General features: G+C 42.8%; 1 protein-coding gene, 1 long non-coding RNA gene and 3 other non-coding genes across 11 annotated transcripts in view; all 5 read left to right on the top strand.

The window, feature by feature from the left end:
• PHACTR4 (phosphatase and actin regulator 4) overlaps positions 1-9222 on the top strand; it is a 107193-nt gene extending 97971 nt beyond the window's left edge. For all 7 annotated transcript variants that reach the window (XM_025278611.3, XM_006049645.4, XM_025278612.3 and 4 more), the window contains 3 exons: positions 971-1108; positions 1690-1766; positions 6952-9222. In XM_025278611.3, the coding sequence (XP_025134396.3) occupies positions 971-1108; positions 1690-1766; positions 6952-6967 (231 nt within the window). In that variant the 3' untranslated portion in view covers positions 6968-9222. The remainder of the gene's footprint in view (positions 1-970; positions 1109-1689; positions 1767-6951) is intronic.
• A 4751-nt stretch (positions 9223-13973) lies between these two features.
• On the top strand, positions 13974-17307 carry LOC112582955. The gene is made up of 4 exons (XR_003107308.3): positions 13974-14125; positions 14918-14954; positions 15846-15882; positions 16746-17307. It is a non-coding gene; the product is annotated as an uncharacterized LOC112582955 (long non-coding RNA).
• On the top strand, positions 14607-14810 carry LOC112583069. Its single transcript, XR_003107425.1, has one exon. It is a non-coding gene; the product is annotated as a small nucleolar RNA SNORA73 family (small nucleolar RNA).
• On the top strand, positions 15537-15740 carry LOC112583071. Its single transcript, XR_003107427.3, has one exon. It is a non-coding gene; the product is annotated as a small nucleolar RNA SNORA73 family (small nucleolar RNA).
• Positions 16465-16668, top strand: LOC112583070. Its single transcript, XR_003107426.2, has one exon. It is a non-coding gene; the product is annotated as a small nucleolar RNA SNORA73 family (small nucleolar RNA).
• Positions 17308-24990: the final 7683 nt, after the last annotated feature.

The raw sequence follows: 24990 nt of genomic DNA, 5'->3' as shown, positions 1-24990 counted from the left end.
CAAACCTCATATTCTAATGAGAGAAACAACTGAATTGACCCTTAGTTACACCTGAAAAGTGTGAAAAACCAAGTAAGATTTTCTCATTGGTCCCAAATCAGTTAGGGTAGAATCATTTCTGTTGCAGGCTTGTTTAGCCCTTGAACTCTGGGAGTAAGCCATTTTTTCCTTTGCCTCCCTCATTATTAGTTGGTAATTACCTCCTGTAGATTCTTAGAATTGGACTGCATTCTGTAGATATTTTTTAAAATGTACAGGAATCCCCAGGAAAACGAGGAAACTAGATATCTCCTCCTGATTTTTCCTACTTCTCCCCTTCCCCAGGACCAGATGAATTATCCTTGATAGATTGCGGGTGGCTAAAGGCCATCACAGGATTTAAAGGCTTCAGATTGAGCAGGTTAACTGATTGTTCACCCTTAAATCTTAATTTGTTACAGAATCTGGTGTCTTGGGCATTACTCACGTTGACAGGAAATTCACCCTTAATGTCACTCATTAATAGATACTGCTTTTATATTCAGTGGATTCACCTTCTAGTGTCTTAGATGTGAATTTGTAGCCTGGACCCTTTTGCTGCCCAGCATGTGGTCCACGGACCAGCAGCACTGGCATCACCTGGGATTTGTAAGAGCTACAGAATCTCAGGCCCCACCCCAAATCTGCTTAGTCAGAATCTACACTTTAACCACATCCCCAAATGGTTTGTGTGCCTGTTAAAGTTTGAGAAGCACTGGTTATACTGGTTTAATAGCAATTCTTCGTTCTCAATCTTGGCTGTGCATCATGGAGTTAAACAAATTCCTGATACTCAGAATCTGAGGATGGACCCAGAGATCAGTCATGTTTAAAAGTCCCAAGGTGATTCTGTTGTGCAGTGAAAGTTGAAGCTCTGGATTAAAGGCAGTTTGAATGCATGATTGATGCCTGACTCCTGGCATAGTGAACTGAGGGCCTCCATTTCTTTCAGCTCAGTCAAAGGCCAACTGTGGCTGAACTACTTGCGAGGAAGATTCTGAGGTTTAATGAATACGTGGAAGTAACAGATGCTCACGATTATGACCGGCGAGCTGACAAACCTTGGACCAAACTGACCCCTGCTGACAAGGTATCCGTCATTTGTCTGTCTCTATTTGAAGGATACAAGACATCGACTAGAACGGGGAACCATAAACAAAATTTCTACTTCTTGTATAATGTGAAATATCTAATTATGATACAAAATACCAAGAAGTACAAACTAAAACATGGACTTCTTCACCAAAACTTACAGAAGAGAAAATCCCTGCTGTATTGCAGGGTACAAAAAGCTGCAAGGAAATAAAGCATATTTTTAATGGGAGTTATGTTTCATTGGAGGGAGTTTGGGTGGTATATTTTAGTAATAACCCATATTTCACTTTTATAACAGGGAAAGCATTTTTACATGCTTGGGAAACTGTAAAAGCTACAGTCTCTCTTTTGAGCTCTTCAAGGGTTTTGATTTAACTGGAGATTTCAGGTTTATTATGAGACAGAGGTTGTCAGGAAGGCAATGTGCAACACACAGAACTCTGTGTTCACCCGACTCCCTCCCTCCCTCTGGGTTGCCTGGTCAGAGTTAAGCACAGTAGAGATCAGATGACAAAGCACGCTGTTGCTGTTGTAGCAGACAGAAGATGCTGAAACATTTTTGTTTCTACTCTACAGGCTGCCATAAGGAAAGAATTAAATGAGTTTAAAAGCTCAGAGATGGAAGTTCATGAGGAGAGTAAACATTTTACACGGTAAGACCTAAATACTGGAAGCTAAGTAGAACTCCACCAAAAAGCAAACGAGGCAGAGTTGTTCAGCTTGAAAGGATTCTAAAGACATAGTTAAAAGAACAACACTTGGTGTTAATTGCACAAAGACTATATTAAGAGAAAGAGATGAGAACTAAGAGGCATAGTTCATGCCTTACGGAGTATGGCATTTTATGTATTTTATATCTTACTTATTACTTGTAGTAAACATACCAGGTGTGTTCATATCCCCTTTTATTAATGAGTAAATAAGACTCAAAAGGGTTAAGTAAGGTGCTTGACTTGCACAAGCAGGATGTGGGAAAAGCAATGAATGACTAAAAGCAGTTGGGTGCTCTCTTTTCTGCTCCTCACTGTCCCAGGTTATGGATACGGAATGGTTGCTAAGCTGGGAAGGAACCTGCCCCCTCTGATTTCAGTCCTTTCTAGCACAGTTGATCTTACCAGTTTAGTGTATAAACATCATGAAAAAAGCCACAAAGCAGCCAAGAAGCATTCTGATTTGGAATTACTGTTGTGATTAAGGCCCCAGCCCATACCTAAAGACTCAGGTAGCCACAAATGGAATCTGTAGAAGTATCTAGGTGACTCTCAAAACACTTATAAGAAGAGGCTAAATGAAAGAAGGTGTGATGACAATTACAGTTTGCTGTAAAAAGAAGGAACAAGCAAAGTTGGAAGACAAAATATTAAACATTTTTCAATCAAAGTACAGAACAAATGGTTATTTTAACTACATAATTTTTTTGTACTGAACTATGACAGAATTAGAGAAGGCAGCTTCTTTGAACAACAGTTGTGCCATTCAGGGCACTGTAATATGACCTCAATAACAAGCCGTACTTGTCAGTAAGGAGATTATAGTCTAAGCTGGGAAAAGATGTGTGTACCACTCTGTACAGTCAATATGATAAATGCCTTAGCCATTCTGAGGGCTGAATCTGTCGGGTTTCATGTCCCACCTCCACCATTTCCTGCCTGTGTCAGTATTCAGTTCAGTTCAGTTCAGTCGCTCAGTTGTGTCAGACTCTGCAACCCTGTAAACCTCAGCATGCCAGGCCTCCCTGTCCATCACCAACTCCCGGAGTTCACCCAAACCCATGTCCATTCAGTTGGTGATGCCATCCAACCATCTCAACCTCTGTCATCCCCCTCTCCTCCTGCCCTCAATCTTTCCCAGCATCAGGGTCTTTTCAAATAAGTCAACTCTTTGCATCAAGTGGCCAAAGTATCGGAGTTTCAGCTTCATATCAGTCCTACCAATGAACACCCAGGACTGATCTTTAGATGGACTGGTTGGATCTCCTTGCAGTCCAAGGGACTCTCAAGAGTCTTCTCCAACACCACAGTTCAAAAGCATCAATTCTTCAGTGCTCAGCTTTCTTTATAGTCCAACTCTCACATGCATACATGACCACTGGAAAAACCATAGCCTTGACTAGACGGACCTTTGTTGGCAAAGTAATGTCTCTGCTTTTCAATATGCTGTCTAGGTTGGTCATAACTTTCCTTCCAAGGAGTAAGCGTCTTTTAATTTCATGGCTGCAGTCACCATCCTCAGTGATTTTGCAGCCCAAAAAAATAAAGTCAGCCGCTGTTTCCACCATTTCCCCATCTATTTGCCATTAAGTGATGGGACCAGATGCCATGATCTTCATTTTCTGAATGTTGAGCTTTAAGCCAGCTTTTTCACTCTCCACTTTCACTTTCATCAAGAGGCTCTTTAGTTCTTCATTTTCTGCCAAAAGGGTGGTGTCATCTGCATATCTGAGGTTATTGATATTTCTCCCAGCAATCTTGATTCCAGCTTGTGCTTCTTCCAGCCCAGCATTTCTCATGATGTACTCTGCATATAAGTTAAATAAGCAGGGTGACAATATACAACCTTGACGTACTCCTTTTCCTATTTGGAACCAGTCTGTTGTTCCATGTCCAGTTCTAACTGTTGCTTCCTGACCTTCATACAGCTTTCTCAAGAGGCAGGTCAGGTGGTCTGGTATTCCCATCTCTTTCAGAATTTTCCACAGTTTATTGTGATCCACACAGTCAAAGGCTTTGGCATAGTCAATAAAGCAGAAGTAGATGTTTTTCTGGCTCTCTTTTGCTTTTTCAGTGATCAAGCGGATGTTGGCAATTTGATCTCTGGTCCTCTGCCTTTTCTAAAACCAGCTTGAACATCTGGAAGTTCACAGTTCACGTATTGCTGAAGCCTGGCTTGGGGAATTTTGAGCATTACTTTACTAGTGTGTGAGATGAGTGCAATTGTACGGTAGTTTGAGCATTCTTTGGCATTGGAATGAAAACTGACCTTTTCCAGTCCTGTGGCCACTGCTGAGTTTTCCAAATTTGCTGGCATATTGAGTGTAGCACTTTCACAGCATCATATTTCAGGATTTTAAATAGCTCACTGGAATTCCATCACCTCCACTAGCTTTGTTCGTAGTGACGCTCCCTAAGGCCCACTTGACTTCACATTCCAGGATGTCTGGCTCTAGGTGAATGATCACACCATTGTGATTATCTGGGTTGTGAAGATCTTTTTTGTACTGTTCTTCTGTGTATTCTTGCCACCTCTTCTTAATATCTTCTGCTTCTGTTAGATCCATACCATTTCTGTCCTTTATTGAGCCCATCTTTGCATGAAATATTCCCTTGGTATCTCTGATTTTCTTGAAGAGATCTCTAGTCTTTCCCATTCTATTGTTCTCCTCTCTTTCTTTGCATTGATCATTGAGGAAGGCTTTCTTACCTCTCCTTGCTATTCTTTGGAACTCTGCATTCAAATGGGTATATCTTTCCTTTTCTCCTTTACTTTTTGCTTCCCTTCTTTTCACAGCTATTTGTAAGGCCTCCCCAGACAGCCATTTTGCTTTTTTGCATTTCTTTTTCTTGGGGATGGTCTTGATCCCTGTCTCCTGTACAGTGTCACGAACCTCAGTCCATAGTTCATCAGGCACTCTATCTATCAGATCTAGTCCCTTAAATCTATTTCTCACTTCCACTGTATAATCATAAGGGATTTGGTTTAGGTCATACCTGAATGATCTAGTGGTTTTCCTACTTTCTTCAATTTAAGTCTGAATTTGGCAATAAGGAGTTCATGATCTGAGCCACAGTCAGCTCCTGGTCTTGTTTTTGTTGACTGTATAGAGCTTCTCCATCTTTGGCTGTGAAGAATATAATCAATCTGATTTTGGTGTTGACCATCTGGTGATGTCCATGTGTAGAGTCTTCTCTTGTGTTGTTGGAAGAGGGTGTTTGCTATGACCAGTACGTTCTCTGGGCAGAACTCTATTAGCCTTTGCCCTGCTTCATTCTGTACTCCAAGGCCAAATTTGCCTGTTACTCCAGGTGTTTCTTGACTTCCTACTTTTGCATTTCAGTTCCCTATAGTGAAAAGGACATCTTTTTTAGGTGTTAGTTCTAGAAGGTCTTGTCAGTATTAGCTATTTTTAGTAGTAATAAAGTACCATAGTGAGCAACAGTACAAGAAAGTCATAAAGAAAGTGACATTTAGGCTACATCTTACATTATGTAAAAGAATTTATTTGCACAAGAAGGAAGGAAGGGGACTTCCTTGGTGGTCCAGTTGTTAAGGATCCACCTGCCAATGTAGGGGATACAGGTTCGATCCCCGGTCTGGGAAGATTCTGTGTGCCGCCAGGGCAACCAAGCCTGGTGCCACAGCCACCAAGCCCAAGCTCTTAGAGCCTGTGTTCTGCAATAATAGAAGGCACTGCAGTGAGAAGCCCCCCGCTCACCACAACTAGAGAAAGCCCATGCACAGCAATGAAGTCATAGCCCCACCATAAATGTTTTATTAAAAAGAAGGAAGGAAGGAAGATGGTAAGCAAACCTGCCAGCTATAGTGGGACTTTGAGAGGCAGGAAAATGTGTGCTCTTTGTAACAGAACATGGAGCTGGAAGCAGAGGACAGATGGGGGCAGCATGGTAAAGGTGAGACTAGCAAGATGGGTTACGGTCAGGTTCTGGAGAGCTTTGGCTCTTAGGTGAGGATGTTGGAACCTCTGGGGTTCATGTATTTGCGAACAAACCCTGGTGGAAGTTTGGAAGGGCATCTGGAAGAATGAAGAGACCAGCAGCAAGGAGACCAGTTAGGAAGCAGCTGAAATAGACTGAGCATGCTGCTAGTGCAAACCAGGGAAGATAAATTTGAAAGACATTTCACACATAGAATCAACCAGAGTTGGCACTCTGTTGATTCCAGGGACAAATTAAAGGAAGTAATTGAAATGACTCTTTGATTTCTAACATGATTTTTGAGGACTGGTTAGTCTATAAGGAATTCAGTGAACAGTTTAGGACATTTATTCAGTAAATATTTATTCAGCACCCATTACATGATGGATACAGTGCTAGGTGCTTGGGATATAGCAGAGAATAAGGTAAAGTCCCTGTCCTTAAGGAGCTTTTGTTTTAAAGAAGAAAACAGACAGTGAACAAACTAGAAAGTCAATTATATATGTTGAGCCTATGACACATTGAAGAGAGCTGCCTAGAAAACAGTTGGCTATTCAGCCTAGAGTCCAGGGAGGAAAAGAAGATATAAAGATACAAATTTATGAGAAAAGATAGTGGTTCTTAAGGAGAAAAGTGCTTTATATTTAAATGATGGACAGAAGAAAATGAATCTGGAAAGCAGATTGAGGAAAAGCAATTGAAAAAGAAGGAAAACTAGGGAAAACATAGTGTTACAGAAATCAAAAGATGTTCCAAGAAGAAAAGAAGATGCTCAGGAGTGTCAGATGCTACAGCAATGTCAGGTAGGGTTAGAGTGCAGGAGAGGCAGTTTTTTTTTTTTTTTTTTTTTTTTCAATTAGAACACAGCATTTCTTTATTTTTAAGATAATACAGTTGACCTGTGAACAATGCAGAAGTTGGGGTGCCCACAACCCTCTAAGCAGTTGAGTTGAAAATCCACATATGATTTATAGCTGCCCTCCCTATATGTGGCTCCTCTGTATCCATGGTTCCATTTCCTATACATCCTATTCGATCATATAGTTCTGTGGTATTTACTACTGAAAAAAATGTACATAAAATTGGACTTGTGCAGTTGTTGGACCCTGTTGTTCAAGAGTCAACTGTCATAGCAAAGTAGTCTGCAACATCTGGTAACCTGGCTCTTTCTGATCATTTCTTTTAGCTACCACCGTCCATGATGCTGAAGTTTGAGAGAGGATCTAACAACCCCCCAACACAGGGCTGCTTCAGTGTGCAGAGGCACGGAGGGAGCTTCAGCACTTCCCAGCACAGCCAGAATTGAGTCCTCTGGGCTACAGTTCTGGGGTGAACAGCACTTCGATGAATGTAGCATTTCACTGGAATGGATTCTCATGTGCTGCCTTGGGCAAAACTGAACACTTTGTCAGTGCTTTTGAACCTTGTAATGATGCAGCATACCTGAGGGGTCTTCCCTCACCAGCCTCAATGTTCTGGGTCACTTGCAGGTTCCAGGTTTTATTGGCTGAACCTCACCCACGATGACTGCCTGTGCTAAGGCACAGTTTGCACCATTGGCCTTACCAGCCCTGTCCTGTTGTGAGACCCACCTGTATAGATGCTAAATTCTAGCCATCACATCCAGTTGGTGATGGGGGAAACCTGCTGGAGGCCTCCAGCCTTCTAGGAAATGGGGCCCCCATCTCCAGGGAGAAGCCTTCATTTCACACTGGCATGTCAGCTAAAAGCCCTGCACTGTACTTTTTATAATACAGCAATACAGTCCTCTTCAGGCAACCCAGCCCGGGAGAAGCTCAGGATCTGACATGTTCTTCTTTTGGCACAAATCATTCTGATTTGTATTTTTTTTAAAAAATCGTGACGAAATGATGGGAACTTAACAGTTTTCCTATCTGTTAAACAGTCTTGAGCTGCAACTAGATTCCAAGTTGGGAAAATGAGACAGCATGTATGTTTTCTTTATATAAAAATTAAACCAAAAAGGGCCTTTACATTAAGGCCAACTTGGCAGAAAACTGACTCATGGCTCAAGTTGTTTAGACTGTTGTATTTTTGTTGTACCAGATGATAACTCTAAATCATTCTAACCAACAGATGCATTCTCTCCCCTACAGCAGGAGCACTGCGGGAGCACTCGTGTGCTGTCAGCCCCCATAGTTCCAGCCAGAATCACAGCAAGGTCCTGGGGGTGTGGGGACTAGACAGAAAAAGGTCCTTGGAGAAGCAAGTGGGAGGGGCACGATCATGACTCACCGCTCCTCTCTGTTCCTCAGTACTGGTCGCCCTCTCCTGCCGCGCTTCCTCTTAACTCCCAACACTGACCCTCCTGCTCACCCTGTCTGGCAGCTGCCACCTCATTCAGACCTCCTCTTCCAAGCTGCAGCCAGCGCAGTTGGTGCCTGGGCATTGGCTCAGCCCCCACACCCTTTTATATGTGTAATATATATTAATATGATTTCCTGAAACACACGATTCAGTTGCTTTCTTTGAATTTTTGTTGAAAACCATATGCCTTACTATGTCCCTCTAATTCCTACCCATTCTAAGTGGAAGGGAAAAAAAGTTCCTATTAAACTTTATGAATGTGGCTTTTTCCCCTGAATGTTCAGAAAATCGTGGCTGTTTCATAGATTTCTTCTGACTGCTTCTGCCAGTCCTTGTCCTGTCTGTGCTCTTTCAGTCGATTTTTCTCTGTTCCTCCTTTTGCGTCCATGTAAGGTTTGCTGAAGAATCAGAATATCAGGTCAAAACAAAGCTAAAGTGACCTTAAAAGGTAGCATCTTCTCTCTGTACGGGGAGCAGGGAGGTGTTTGGGTTTCTCGGTCGCTGTCAAGTGCGTTATGGCCGTGGAGACACACTGTGCTTACATCTCCTGCAGCTCCTCGACGTTTGGGATGACTGAGGGAAGATAAAGAGGCGATTCTGCAAAGTTGCTAGAGGTGTGTCTATCAGGTGACCACACACGAAGCGTTAACTTCTAACCTTTCTATCTTGTTGGTTTGGAGACTACTTGGCTTTTGCCAGTATCCTCTGTGGCTTCAGATGACATTTTTCACACCCCATTCGCTCCCTTCCTTTCCCTTAATGTGCCAAGCTTGAAAAAGGATTTGATTTCCTGAGCTACTTGTTTGCTTCCTGTGTGCCACCAAGGAATCTAATTCATCTTTCATCTCACTCATGTTCTTTTGAAACAAGTTACTTTGGGAGTCAAGTCCTTTCAGGTGTTTATATAAATATATATATATATAAAGTGGATTTTGTGTTCTCCTTCCATGTAAGTAACAATTCACAATCATAATGTAAAGAAGAAATAGAAGTCTGTTGTATTGTACTTCAAGATGCTTCCCTGATGTACAGAATCTCCTTGTAAAATAAATAATTGCATTGTATATCAGTCTTCCTATCAATATTAATTATTAATGTATTTTAGAATTAAAAAGGACAAATTATATTATTTTGGTATGTAGTATTTCTTTTTTATGTTCTACCTCATTCCAGAAGTTTTAAGGTAGGTTAAAAATGATTCCTCAGAGACTTCCCTGGCAGTCTAATGGTATAGACTTCCATGCTCCCATTGCAGGGGCACAGGTTTGATCCTGCTCAAGGAACTAAGATCCTGCATGCTGCACAGCACAGCTGAAAAGGGGGGCGGGGGAGCTCCCTAAAATATTGCTAGACATCCTAAATGAGAAGTAAATGAGGGAGAAAAGTTAAAGTAAGAACATTAAACGCAGCCAGAGATGAAGGTCAGTAATGCTTGTGTCTGTCTGTATAAACTGTAGAAAATGAATAAGCTTCAGAGTTGAAAGCCAACTGTGAACCCCACACTGTGTACCTCTAGGTTTTATTAATCCCACCTAGTCTGGGAGGTAAGTAAAAAATACACTCATTTAACCAGTGAAGAACTTCAGAGGTGAAGTTACCTCCCCAAAGTCAAAGCAAATTATATAATCATCCTTTATATCTTCAAGGAAAACCAAGTGCATCCTGACTAATTGTCCCTAAAGGGACTTACTGTGTATGGACCAGATATAATTAGGCCTTAGGCTGACATCACAAAAATAGGACAGTTTGTAGCTCATGTATTCCACTCTGGCAAGCAGCCCAGTTTCAATCCAGGTGGCCCCACCAATGACTCACTTTGTACTTTTCACTTCAGAGGCTGGTCTTGTTTAGCATACCACCCTTTACCTAGGGTTAGGAGAAACCATGAGTCAGAACTGCTTGAGTCATTGGGCTCCACCTGCTCCCATATCTTCCTTCTACTGGCCCTCCAAAGAGACCTCAAACTGCCATTACCTTCTTGAGGTCATGTGTTGTCTCTAGAAGTGTTTGTGCAGCAGTTCACAACTCAATAAAAAATGAGGTTAACAACAACAACAAAAACATGCACCTCATGTGTGGACCTTACTCACTACCTCTACCGCCTACTTTATCAATTATCAGAATGAGAGATCATAATATGTTCAGCATCCCAAATGTGAAACTTTGGTATTACTATGTTCGGCATTCCAAATCTGAAACTTTGGTATTACTATATTTGCAAGTTCCTCTCTTACCTTGCAGAATTCTCTACCCCAGAAATGTCTCAGTTCCTTTATCTCCTCTTGCCTTATTTACCACTCAAGTTGGAAGCCAGCATAATTTAACGGGACTTTATAACTTCCAGTCCATCCTCCAATATTGCCACTAGAGTTACCGTTCTAAAAGGCAAAGACAGTCATAGCAATCCTTTTATTTCAAAACTTATTAGCCCCTAGGACTTCCCTGGTGGTCCAGTGGTTAAGATTCAGCCTGCCAGTGCAAGGGACATGGGTTCAATCCCTGGTCCAGGAAGATTCTGTCTACCTGGGAACAACTAAGCCCATGCGCCACAACTACTGAAGCCTGAGCACCTAGAACCTGTGCAGCACAACTAGAGAGTAGCCCCTGCTCACCCAAGTAGAGAAAGCCTGAGCCCAACAATGAAGACCCAGCACAGTCAAAAATTTTTTGTAAATTAAAAAAAAACAAAACAACCTTACTGCCCCTTAGATACCTGCAGGATAAAATTTAAACTTTGCTTGGACTACAAGATATTTTGTATTCAGCTCTCGACTACTCATGCTCATGAGAAGTCCAGGCAGTTCTTTTGATGTTCCTAATCAAGCTGACCCCTTACCCTTCCTGGGAGACCACAGACCCGCCAGTTCCTCAGCCAAGAATGCTGTCATCATTTGCACTTCATCCTTCTACTATTCTTCTACAACCTTCTGCTAGTCTTCTACTAAGAATCTGCCTGCAATGCAGGAGACCCTAGTTCAATTCCTGGGAAGGGAAGATCTGCTGGAAATGAGATAGGCTACCCACTCCAGTATACTTGGGCTTCCCTTGTGGCTCAGCCAGTAAGTGAAGTGACGTGAAAATCACTTAGTCGTGTCTGACTCTTTGCAACCCCATGGACTATACCATCCATGGAATTCTCCAGGCCAGAATACTGGAGTGGATAGCCTTTCCCTTCTTCAGGGGATCTTCCCAACCCAGGATCAGATCCAGGTCTCTCGCACTGCAAGCAGATTCTTGAGCAGCTGACCCACAAGGGAAGCCCTCAGCTGGTAAAGAATGGCTCAGATGGTAAAGAATAGGCCTGCAATGCAGGAGACCTGGGCTCAGTCCCTGGGTCGGGAAGATTCCCCAGAGAAGCGAATGCCAACCCACTCTAGTATTCTTGCCTGGAGAGTTCCATGGACAGAGGAGCCTGGCGGGCTACAGTCCATGAGGTCTCAAAGAGTTGAACATGACTGAGCGACTTAACACTTTCTTCTACTATTCCTTCAAGTTTTAGCTCAAATTTTAACTCCCCGGGAAAACCCTCTCAGCCTTTAGCCAATTTTTCAATTGCTGTATCCTCAGAATACCGTATTTATGCCATACATCACTTATCAAGTAGTAGGATAATTTGCTGTCATGTCTGTTTCCTCCACTCTTGAGTTCTCAAGGACAGAAAAAGTGGTTCATCTCAATTTCCAGTGTCTAGCACAATGTCTAGAAAATTGTCATATTCACTATGGAAATATTTAACGAGTAATTGAAAGGCAACTGAATACCCAGAAAAGTAGAATTATTTGTCTTTCTTCCTCTAAACTACTAGTTCTCAAACCTTTTTGTTTCGTGACCCCTTCATAATTTACAACATTACTCAAAACCCCAAAGAACTGTTGTATCTGTAGGTGATATCTATTGGTACTTACTGTACTAAAAACTGAGAAAATTTAAAAATATTAATGATACATTTCAAAATAATAATCCATTATATTAATTGATAATATATTTGTATTAAAAATAACTATTTTTAAAAATAGAGAAGAGTGGCACTGTTTTACAAAGTAATGCTCAAAATTCTCCAAGCTAAGCTTCAACAGTATGTGAACTTCCAGATGTTCAAGCTAGATTTAGAAAAGACAGACAAACCAGAAATCAAGTAGCCAACATCTACTGGATTATAGAAAAAGCTGGAGAATTCCAGGGGAAAAAAAAAACAAACAAACATCCGCTTCGCTGACTACACTAAACCTTGTGTTGTGGATCACAACAAACTGTGGAAAATTCTTCAAGAGTGGAGTTCCCTGGTGGATCAGCTGGTAAAGAATTCGCCTGCAATGTGGGAGACCTGGGATTGATCCCTGGGTTGGGAAGATCCCCTGGAAAGGAAAAGGCTACCCACTCCAGTATTCTGGCCTGGAGAATTCCATGAACTCTATAGCCCATGGGATCACAAAGAGTCGGACACGGCTGAGTGATTTTCACTCACTTAACCTGCCTCCTGAGAAATCTGTATGCAGGTCAAGAAGCAACAGTTAGAACCAGACAGGGAACAACACACTGGTTCCAAATTGAGAAAGGAGTACGTCAAGGATGCATATTGTCACCCTGCTTCTTTAACTTAAATGCAGAGTACATCATAAGAAATGCCAGGCTGGATGAAACACAAGCTGGAACCAAGATTGCCAGGAGAAATATCAATAACCTCATATATGCATATGACACCACCCTTATAGCAGAAAGCAGAGGAACTAGAGCCTCATGATGAAAGTGAAAGAGGAGAGTGAAAAAAGTTGGCTTAAAACTCGACATTCAAAAAACGAAGATCATGGCATCCAGTCCCATCACTTCATGGCAAACAGATGGAAACAGTGGAAACAGTGACAGATTTTATTTTCTTGGGCTCCAAAATCAATGCGGATGGTGACTGCAGCCATGAAATTAAAAGATGCTTGCTCCTTGTAAGAAAAGCTATGACAAACATAGACAGCATATTAAAAAGCAGAGACATTACCTTGCGGACAAAGGCCCCTCCAGGCAAAGCTATGGTTTTTCCAGTAATCATGTATAGATGTGAGAGTTGGACCATAAAGAAAGCTGACCGCTGAAGAATTGATGCTTTTGGACTGTAGTGTTCCAGAAGACTCTAGCGAGTCCCTTGGACTGCAAGGAGATCAAATCTGTCAATCCTAAAGGAAATCAACCCTGAATATCCATTGGAAGGACTGATGCTGAAGATGAAGTTCCAATACTTTGGCCACCTGATGTGAAGAACTGACTTATTGGGAAAAGACCCTGATGCTGGGAAAGACTGAAGGCAGGAGGAGAAGGGGATGATAGAGGATGAGCTGGTTGGATGGCATCATCGATGCGATGGACATAAATTTGAGTAAGCTCCGAGAGTTTGTGATGGACAGGGTGTCCTGCAGTCCATGGGGTCGCAGAGTCGTACACGACTGAGCGACTGACCTACTACTGCTAACTATACGCCTGCTGCTGCTAAGTCGCTTCAGTCATGTCCGACTCTGTGCGACCCCAGAGACGACAGCCCACCAGGCTCCCCCGTCCCTGGGATTCTCCAGGCAAGAACACTGGAATGGGTTGCCATTTCTTTCTCCAATGCATGAAAGTGAAAAGTGAAAGTGAAGTCGCTCAGTCGTGTACGACTCGTAGCGACCCCATGGACTGCAGCCTACCAGGCTCCTCCGCCCATGGGATTTTCCAGGCAAGAGTACTGGAGTGGGGTGCCATTGCCTTCTCCAAACTATACGCCTAAACACTTAAAAACACGCACTGGTTGTAACCTGCACGCTCCTTCAAGGTACTGCGGGAAGACTCTAGTATCGCGAGATGCCGCTGAGAAAGATTAGGGGAGTTAACCAGCAGTGGGTTCCCAGAACCCTTAGCGAAATTTTAATTCCCTAACTGCGCATGTCGCAGCGCAGGCGCAATAGACATTTCTTGACTGCCGCTGGCTCCAGGAGCTATAAATACCGATGCCTTGGCATTCTGGGGTCTTTTCGGGAGAGACTCTAGTCGTCCTTTCGTGTTTCTAGGTGAGTGGGGCCAACTGCCTGCTTCGTGGGCGCTTCATCTGATATGGGATCGGTCTGCCTTTTCTGTGGGAACCGTACTATTTAGAATGATTCCGAGTCTTCGGCGTTCGTGCCAACTACAGCTACTCGCAAAAAATGGGGTGGGGTGGGGTGGGGTGGGGTGGGTCGGAGAGGCCTCGCACGCCTCCGTTCTTGGCGGTAGCTAAGGACTGCTGGCGACGGAACTCGAGGACCTGCAGAACTGCCGTCCTCCTTAAGTGCGTGGCGCCCTCATTTCCTAATGCGCCATTATGCCGCCTCCTGGCGTGTTAGTGTCTTCACTAGAGTTGCAGACAGGGCATTTTGTTTGATTCTCTGATTAAGAAACGGCTCAGCTGCCACTTATTTTTTCTTTGGGGGTAATGTTTAATTTTGTATGATAGACTTATTGGTCCTTAACTGTATAATCGCCTTAACTGCTTGCTACTTAAAAGTATTTAGACCAACGTGGATACCCCGGGAGGTCACTCTCCCCGGGCTCTGTCCAGGTGGCGTACGGGAGCGTAGGGTTCTGCCCGGTGATGTACAGTCCCTTTCCACAACGTTGGAGATGAAGCCGGGCCTTGAGTCTGCGCCTGCATATTCCTACGTCTTCTCAGAGTCCTGTGGACAATGACTGAGGAGAAAAACCATGCAGGAAACAGCTCTGAAGAGCAATCTGTCTGGATCTGGGTTGCTCCGAAGTGATTTTTTTTTTAATTGTTTTAACCTGTTTTGCTGTGCAGTTGGGTTAAGGTTTTCCCTCTTTTGCAGCATTTTGTTTGGGATTCCAAATACAACTGGATTTGAGGTGAGTAGATCTAGGAATTGCTTTTGGCCTGTCGGTGTTTGCTAATTTTGTTCCACGAAATTGATTTTCACGTCTTTAATACTCGTGATAGAGGAGATTTTTATATTGCAGATGGACTAATTTTGACAAAATGATTAAACCAAAGTTTGCAAAGTTTTCACGCGTGAGCTGTATAATGTGTGTATCTGCTCAGACCGGGAGAACTCAGGATTCGGGTCTATGATATTAGAAGTGAAATTGGGCATATGCTCCAGCATACTTATGAAAGTAACTAATAGATAAAGCATAAAATAGTCAATAGCTAACAAGAACTTGGAGTTTGTGAGAAGCAGTTTATAATCCTGTGGACTTGGACTTGGTTCAGGTATAGGTGTGAAGGGATGGAGATAAAGGGAAATGTAATGTAATCTCTAAAATAGTAGTACATTAAGTCTGCTACATAGCAACCTTTCTGTGAGAAGTGTTGTAGACTTACTACATGGCATTACAATAATAACCAATTTCATGGTACTGTATAGCCCATTGTGTTAGCTGAGTGCCTAGGCTAACTTTGGATTAGTATTCTGATACTGTTCAGATATTCCAACGTGGATACCCCGGGAGGTCACTCTCCCCGGGCTCTGTCCAGGTGGCGAACGGGAGCGGAGGGCTCTGCCCGGTGATGTACAGTCCCTTTCCACAACGTTGGAGATGAAGCCGGGCCTTGAGTCTGCGCCTGCATATTCCTACAGCTTCTCAGAGTCCTCTGGACAATGACTGAGGAGAAAAACCATGCAGGAAACAGCTCTGAAGAGCAATCTGTCTGGATCTGCGTTGCTCCGAAGTGAATTTTTTTAAATTGTTTTAACTGTTTTGCTGTGCAGTTGGGTTAAGGTTTTCCCTCTTTTGCAGCATTTTGTTTGGGATTCCAAATACAACTGGATTTGAGGTGAGTAGATCTAGGAATTGCTTTTGGCCTGTCGGTGTTTGCTAATTTTGTTCCACGAAATTGATTTTCACGTCTTTAATACTCGTGATAGAGGAGATTTTTATATTGCAGATGGACTAATTTTGACAAAGTGATTAAACCAAAGTCCGCAAAGTTTTCATGCTTGAGCTGTATAATGTGTGTATCTGCTCAGACCGGGAGAACTCAGGATTCGGGTCTATGATATTAGAAGTGAAATTGGGCATATGCTCCAGCATACTTATGAAAGTAACTAATAGATAAAGCATAAAATAGTCAATAGCTAACAAGAACTTGGAGTTTGTGAGAAGCAGTTTATAATCCTGTGGACTTGGACTTGGTTCAGGTATAGGTGTGAAGGGATGGAGATAAAGGGAAATGTAATGTAATCTCTAAAATAGTAGTACATTAAGTCTGCTACATAGCAACCTTTCTGTGAGAAGTGTTGTAGACTTATTACATGGCATTACAATAATAACCAATTTCATGGTACTGTATAGCCCATTGTGTTAGCTGAGTGCCTAGGCTAACTTTGGATTAGTATTCTGATACTGTTCAGATATTCCAACGTGGATACCCCGGGAGGTCACTCTCCCCGGGCTCTGTCCAGGTGGCGAACGGGAGCGTAGGGCTCTGCCCGGTGACGTACAGTCCCTTTCCACAACGTTGGAGATGAAGCCGGGCCTTGAGTCTGCGCCTGCATATTCCTACAGCTTCTCAGAGTCCTCTGGACAATGACTGAGGAGATAAACCATGCAGGAAACATCTAGTATACAAAAATTTTAAAGGGGAACTAAGATTGTATAAATGAATCTAATCCTTTTTTCTTGTAATGTCATTTTCAGGAGAGAAGAGGAGCCTCACCGACTTCGCAGTTAGCAATGCTTTGGAGTCTTTCTTTGACAGGGAAATTAGTAAAGTAAAAATTAACTCCAGGCAAAACTACTGGAGTGGAACCCATTCCTTTCTCCATGGGGATCTTCCTGACCCAGGGATTGAACCTAGATCCTACTGCATTGCAGGTAGATTCTTTACATTCTGAAACACCAAGTAAAATGAGTAATGCATTCATTGAAGATAAGCCTGGGAGATTTGGAAGTGTATAGGTACGATATTTAACCCCTGGAACTGCACCTTAAAACCCATGAGTTCTAGTGTTCTGAAATTTATAAGAAATGCCAGAGACCATATGGGCAGGTCTTAGAGTATAGTGACCTGGAAGGCTCAAAAGACCTTTTCAGGTTTCCTGTCTGGTGAAAACTTGATGTAATGACACTAAGATATTGACCTCTTTATCTATCACTCTTAAAAGTGGAAAGTAGGTGCCCATGAGAATCAGCATGTCTTAAAGAAATCCATCAATTTCTAATGTAATCGTGAACTTTAATAAAGATGACTATATGTGTATTTGTGTGGTCTTTTGGGGGGTTTGTTATGTTTTTGTCACATCATTTTGTTGGTAGAATCTTGGTCCTTAACTAAGGATCAAACCCAGATTCCCTGCAGTTAAAGCATCCAGGGAATTCTATGAGTGTTCTGTCAACCCTGGTAGGTTTTGCTGTAGCTGAAGGTCTTGAGATCTTGTGTTAAATATTGGCATTTGTGTACGACTACTATTGGGAAATGCATTCATTGTTCAGTCACCAAGTCCTGTCCAATTCTTTTGGACCCCCATGGACTGCAGCACACGAGGCTTCCTCTGTCCTCCCAGAGTTTGCTCAAACTTAGGTCCATTGTGTCAGTGATGCTATCTAACCATCTGATCCTCTGCCTTCAGTCTTTGCTGGCCGCAGGGTTTTTTTCCATCTGGCTTCTGTATTGAAGCTTCAGCATCAGTCTTTCAAATGAATATTCAGGGTTGATAACCTGTAACATTGTCTGGTTTGATCTTGCTGGCCAAGGGACTCTCCATCTCGTCTGCAGCACCACAGTTTGAAGGCATCAGCCTTTTTTTATGGTTTACGTGAATACTGGAAAAACTGGCTTTGACAATGTGGACCTCTTTAAAAGCTTGAGTTGGCCTTTTTTTTTTTTACTGGGTTGAGAATTCAAAGGTGGTGGTCTGTCACCAAGTTGTGGACTCTTCACTACCCCATGGACAGTAGCTTGCTGGGCCCCTCAGCCCATGGAGTTTTCCAGGCAGGAAAACAGGTTGCCATTTCCTCTTGCAGTTAATCCAGGGATAGAACCCATGTCTCTTGTGTGTCTCCTACATTGGCAAGCAGATTCTTTACCACTACGCCACCTGGGAAGCACACAGTGTTTAAGGTAACCTGTTATAGTGTTATAGATTTATATAGATTTATACTTTTCTAAACTTACAGGTGTTGAGAGGTCATAGTCGGCTCCTTTATCAAAGGGGTGTGCTTGAGTCACAATAGAACTTTGTCAAGCCCTTTTACAGGCTGCAGCATTATGGGAAAGTCTTGAGACCCTGAAGGATGGAGACTATTGGGGAGCCATCTAGAAGGTAGAGTCTAGATCTTCAGTGCAGCCATAAATGGAATTTTACAAGCTGAGGGGGTGAAATACCTTGTTTGGAAGCCATTGGGGTCACATATAAGGGAATTTTTTAACTTGGGCTGTGGCACAAACAGAAATGTTCAGATTCAATGCAAAGAGGGTAAAAGAATAGCTCCTGTCTGGGACTGCCTCCCTAGGTTCCTCTGTCCCCCACTGTCTTCCATTGGCTCAAGTTCTTAACCGTTAAGTTGGTGATGCTGTCTAACCAACTCATCCTCAGCCTGTTGGGTTGCTTTATGGCTAGCTATACAAGTCATTACCTAAACAAGTAGCAACACTTGTGCCTGAATTCAGATTCAAAGTACTTGGCAACCCCAGGGGGTGGGTATTAATCTGACTGCTTTTATGGGGAAACCCAGGAAGAGAAAAATAATTGCCCATATCTACAACTAGGAAGTGGACTGGTCCTCTATTTGTATCCCCAGGGTTGGCTCTGTCCAGATCACATTTTGGCCTCAGTTCAGTTCAGTCACTCAGTTGTTTCTGACTCTTTGTGACCCCATGAATTGCAGCATGCCAGGCTTCCCTGTCCATCACCAACTCCCAGAGTTCACTCAAACTCCTGTCCATCGAGTCGGTGATGCCATCCAGCCATCTCATCCTCTGTCGTCCACTTCTGCCCCCAATCCCTCCCAGCATCAGAGTCTTTTCCAATGAGTCAACTCTTCGCATGAGGTGGCCAAAGTATTGGAGTTTCACCTTTAGCATCATTGCTTCCAAAGAACACCCAGGACCGATCTCCTTTAGAATGGACTGGTTGGATCTTGCAGTTCAAGGGACTCTCAAGAATCTTCTCCAACACCACAGTTCAAAAGCGTCAATTCTTTGGTGCTCAGCTTTCTTCATAGTCCCAACTCTCACATCCATACATGACCACTGGAAAAACCATTGCCTTGACTAGATGGACCTTTGTTGGCAAATGTCTCTGCTTTTGAATATGCTATCTAGGTTGGTCATAACTTTCCTTCCAAGGAGTAAGCGTCTTTTAATTTCATGGCTGCAATCACCATCTGCAGTGATTTTGGGGCCCAAAAAAATAGTCTGATACAGTTTACGTTGTTTCCTCATCTGTTTGCCGTGAAGTGATGGGACCAGATGCCATGATCTTAGTTTTCTGAATGTTGAGCTTTAAGCCAACTTTTTCACTCTCTTTCACTTTGATCAAGAGGCTTTTGAGTTCCTCTTCACTTTCTGCCATAAGGGTGGTGTCATCTGCATATCTGAGGTTGTTGATATTTCTCCCGGCAATCTTGATTCCAGCTTGTGCTTCTTCCAGCCCAGCATTTTTCATGATGTACTCTGCATATAAGTTAAATAAGCAGGGTGACAATATACAGCCTTGACGTATTCCTTTTCCTATTTGGAACCAGTCTGTTGTTCCATGTCCAGTTCTAACTGTTGCTTCCTGACCTGCATATAGGCCTCATTCCCACATAAATGCTTTTGGATGGTAGATGCACAATAAATCTGAATGGTGTTTTTAGTATAAATTCTCAGGGTAAGGTAGGGTTCTAGGTGGGATTTCTTCCAGTATCCAAGTGTCAGATCAGTCTCTCAGTCGTGTCCGACTCTGCAACCCCATGGACTGCAGCATGCCAGGCTTCCCTACCCTTGACCATCTCCTGGAGGTTGCTCAAATTCCTGTCCATTGAGTCAGTGATGCCATCCAACCATCATCCTCTGTCATCCCCTTCTACCTTCAGTCTTTCCCAACATTAGGAGCTTTTCACTCAAACCTGTCAGGAAGTATTGTAGATCACACCCTTTCTGCTAAACTTCAGGTTGCAACACACCTACCTGTAGACTAAAACAGGTTCTCCTGGCTTTTTTCTGCATATAGGCCTTGATAGTCATATCAGTTGTTGCTAAACTGAGACTGCCTGAATTTGAATCCTGATACCACTTGTAGTCCCTGTGACCTTGGGCAAGCTGCTTAACTTCTTTCTGCCTCAGTCCATGTGCTCTTGCATAGAATGTATGCATACATTCTCAGTTGTATCTGACTGACCGCATGGGCTGTAGCCCACCAAGCAAGCCTCTCTGTCCCTCAAATTTCCCAAGCAAGAATACTGAAGTGGGTTGCCATTTCCTTCTCCAAGGGATCTTCCCAACCCAGAGCTCAAACCCATGTCTACTACATTGACAGGTGGATTCTTTACCAACTGCGCCACCTGGGAATCATGGGGACACTAAAAGTACCACCTACTTGGATTTGTAAGGAGAATTAGTGGTAATGTTTGTAGAAAACTTAGTCTGCTAAGTACAATGAACCTGTAGGAAAATTCTCTGACTTCAAACAACTAGGGACTTCGTAAAGTGCTCTGAAGTGCTGTTTGAGTGCAGCACTTTAACAGCATAATCTTTAAGGATTTGAAATAGCTCAGCTGGAATTCCATCATCTCCTCTAGCTTTGTTCATAGTAATGCTTCCTTAGGCGCAACTTGACTTCACAGTGCAGGATGTCTGGCTCTATGTGAGTGACCACACCAGTTGATCCATTCAGTTTTATTGAATAAAGTCTTAGCACCAAAGGTAAATTACCTACTAAATCAAGCTCTTATTTCGATCAGAACCCTACCTATCCAGGAGAGAAAGGGGGAGATGCAGGGATTAGTACCCTCCAAGATCAGCTAACTAGGAAAAGCAGAGCCAGGATTTAAATCCATCTCCATAACTGTATCAAGGTATACTACTAACTGAAAAAGGCAGTGTGGTAAGGTATGTACATTACTTCATCTGATACTCCATGCACCCCTGTAAAGTAGGTACAGTGTTTGCCCATTTTGCAGTGGAGACTGAACTTAGAGTTGAGGAACTTGCCCAAGTTATATAGCCAGTAAGTGGCAAAGCATGCATCTGAGCAAGAAAGTTGACTGTAGAACCTGTACTCAAACTTCGGGAAATGTTAGCTGTTTCCACCTTTTGTATTCAGCTAATTAGTACCCACTACACCATGAAATGTCTCAGTTGTAACAAATTATAAATCTGCTATGTGCCTGGGTCTACTTAACTCTGAAAAATATCAATACTTAGACATTACTTTGCCAACAAAGGTCCATCTAGTCAAAGCTATGGTTTTTCTAGCAGTCATGTATGGATGTGAGAGCTGGACCATAAAGAAAGCTGAGCACCAAAGAATTGATGCTTTTGAACTGTGGTGTTGGAGAAGACTCCTGAGAGTCCCTTGGACTGCAAGGAGATCCAACCAGTCCATCCTAAAGGAAATCAGTCCTGAATATTCATTGGAAGGACTGATGCTGAAGCTGGAACTCCAATACTTTGGCCACCTGATGTGAAGAACTGACTCATTTGAAAAGACCCTGATGCTGGGAAAGATTGAAGGCAGGAGGAGAAGGGGACGACAGAGGATGAGATGGTTGGATGGCATCACCGACTCAATGGACATGAGTCTGAGTAAACTGCAGGAGTTGGCAATGGACAGGGAGGCCTGACATGCTGCAGTCCATGGGGTCACAAAGAGTTGGACACGACTGAGCGACTGAACTGAACTGAGATAGACATGAGTGCAGTTTCCTAGGGAGTGAGATTCCTTCCTGGCTGTTAACCTCTGTCTTTTACCACTTTCTGTCTTTGTGCACATCTTTCCCCCTCTGATGGATGGGATCTTAGTTCCCCAACCAGGGATCAAATCCAGGCCCCCATGCAGTGGAAGGGTGGAGCCTTAACCACTGTACTGCCAAGGAAGTCCCAGAACCTGTATCTTTATGAAGATATCTGACATTTGATGATGATTTGCCAAGTGCTAGGCCTGGTGGCTCAGACGGTAAAGCATCTGCCTACAGTGCATGAGACCCGGGTTCAATCCCTGGGTCGGGAAGATCTCCTGGAGAAGGAAATGGCAACCCACTCCAGTATTCTTGCCTGGAAAATCCCATGGATGGAGAAGCCTGGTAGGCTACAGGGCATGGGGTCACAAAGAGTCGGACAGGACTGAGCGACTTCACTTCACTTCACTTCAGGCATTCTTTAAGCCTTAACACAGCCTTATACATGCAGGGACTTTTTTTTATATCCATGTATAGAAAAGGAAGATAATCAAGGCTAGATTAGTTGCCCAAAGTCACACATCTTTAGATGAAGGTTTGCATCTTTGGAGTCTGAACTCAACCACCATCCTTACCTCCCTTTCCCCTAAGGACCCAGAACAGCCTGTCTTGAAGGGAGGGTGGGCACCTTGAGCATCCCATCATGATAACATCATTATCATTCTAATGTGATTACTTTTTACTTGATGTCCATCTAACCTACTAGTTGAGTTATCCTCAAAGAATGGGATGTTTGGCACATAGCAAACACTGGTTGATGACTTTGTTTTTCTGTGTTCTATTTCACTGATTTCTGTTTTGATCTTTATTATGTTCTTTCTTCTGTTTCCTAGTTTCCTAAGGTAGAAGCTGAGGTAATTAATTTAAGACCTTTCCTTTTTTTGTAGGACAGGCATTTAGTGCTATGAGTTTCCCCTACATACTGCCCTGACAATATTCCACAGTGAAAAACAAAAGAAACTCTGCTAAGTTCTCGTTTCATTTAATTCAGCTCAAAATACTCTCAAATTCTGTTGTGATTTCTTTGATCTGTGGGCTACTTAAAAGTACATGTTTATTGCTTATATTTTTATTTATTTATGCCACGCTGCAGGGCTTGCAGTTTCCCACCAGGGACTGAACCCAGGCCATGGCAGTGAAAATGCTGAGTCCTAACCACTAGACCCCCAGGGAATTCCAAAAGTGTATTTTTAAGTAATTGGGAGTTTTTCAAAGATCTTTGAGTTACTGGTTTCTACTTTCCATTGTAGCCTGATTATATACTTTGATTGAATCTTTTTAAATTTAACAAGACTTTTCTATAACCCAGTATATTGGGAATTGTTTCACATGCGCTCAGAAGGCATGAGTATGTTACTGTCTGAACAAATCGAGGTGGAATGTGAAAGATGAAGTATTCTGTAAATGTCAGTCAGTTCAAATCCATTGAAAGTGTTGTTCAAGTCTATCCTGGCTGATTTTCTTCCTACCTATCAGTAATATTGAGAGTAAGGTACTGAAATGTCCACCTGTCTTTGTGGTTGTGTCTATTTCCTCTAGAAGTTATATCAGTTTTTGCTACACGTATTTGGGACTTCTGTTATTAGTTGCATGTATTTAGGATTGTGCATTTTGATTTTCTCCTTTACCATAGCGCAAGTACCTTCTTTTTTAAAATTTTTAATTGGAGGATAATGGCTTTACAACGTTGAGTTGGTTTCTTATACAACAACGTGCATCAGCTATAAGTATACATACGTCCCCGCTCTCTTGAACCTCCCTCTCATGCCCCGCCCCCACCCAAACCCACCCCTCTAAGTTGTCACAGAACAAGGCTGAGCTCCCTGTGTTATACAGCAACTTCCCACTAGCTATCTATTTTACATATGGTAACCCCAGGTAATGGAAATGATAAAGAATCTGACTGCCAATGCAGGAGAAGGAAGAGATGTAGGTTCGATCCCTGGGTTGGGAACATCCCCTGGAGGAGGAAATAGCAACCCACTCTAGTATTCTTGCCTGGGAAATCCCATGGACAGAGGAGCCTAGCGGGCTACAGTTCATGGGGTCGCAAAAGACTTGGCAACTAAACAACAACAGCAATGTATACGTTTCAATGCTCCTCTCTCAATTCCTCCCCCTCCCTCCACAAGTGTATTCTCTATGTCTGCACCTCTATTCCTGCCCTACAAATAGGTTCATCAGTATCACTTTTCCAGATTCCATATATATGCATTAATATACGATATTTGTTTTTCTCTGACTTACTTCAGTCTGTATAACAGACTCTAGGTTCATCCACCTCACTGCAACTGACTCAAATACCTTCTTTATTTCAATAATATTCTGCTCTGAAATTTACTTTGCTATTAATATAGCTGCTCGAGCTTTCTTTTGACTAGTGTCACCAGAGTCTCTTTTTCTGTCTTTGTACTTTTCTGTTTATGTAGAGTTGACCCTTGAACAACAATGGGGTGCTCCTGTATCGGCCCTCCATATCTGTGATTCTGCAACTTCAGGTTTAACCAACCTCCGATTGTGTGGTACTATAATACATAGTTCATATTTATTGAAAAAAAATCTGAGTATAAGTGGACCTGTGCAGTTCAAAAGTGTTGTTCAAGGGTCAGCTGTGTTTATGTTCAATGTGTATTTCTTGTAGGCAGTGTGTGGTTGGGTCTTGCTTTTTCTATTTGTTATGACAATCTGTCTTTTATTTGGAGTGTTCAAACCACATTTATTTTTATTTTTTCTTTTAGTTCATTATTTTTGTCTGTAGTGGCTCTTCATTGCTGCACGCAGGCTTTCTCTAGTTGCGGCTAGTGGGGGCTACTTTTTGTTGCAGCTCAAGGGCTTCTCATTGTGGTGGCTTCTCTTGTGGAGCACGGGCTCTAGGGCACACGGGCTTCAGCAGTTGAGCCTCATGGGCTCTAGAGCACAGGCTTAGTAGCTGTGGTGCACAGGCTAAGTTGCTCCACTGCATGTGGGATCTTCCCGGACCAGGGATCGAACCGCCATCCCT

The sequence above is a fragment of the Bubalus bubalis genome, chromosome 2, assembly GCF_019923935.1.
Source record: "Bubalus bubalis isolate 160015118507 breed Murrah chromosome 2, NDDB_SH_1, whole genome shotgun sequence".
NCBI classification, from domain to species: Eukaryota; Metazoa; Chordata; class Mammalia; order Artiodactyla; family Bovidae; genus Bubalus; species Bubalus bubalis.
The sequence above is the reverse complement of the archived record's forward strand: the minus strand, read 5'-3'. Positions and strand labels throughout refer to the sequence as shown.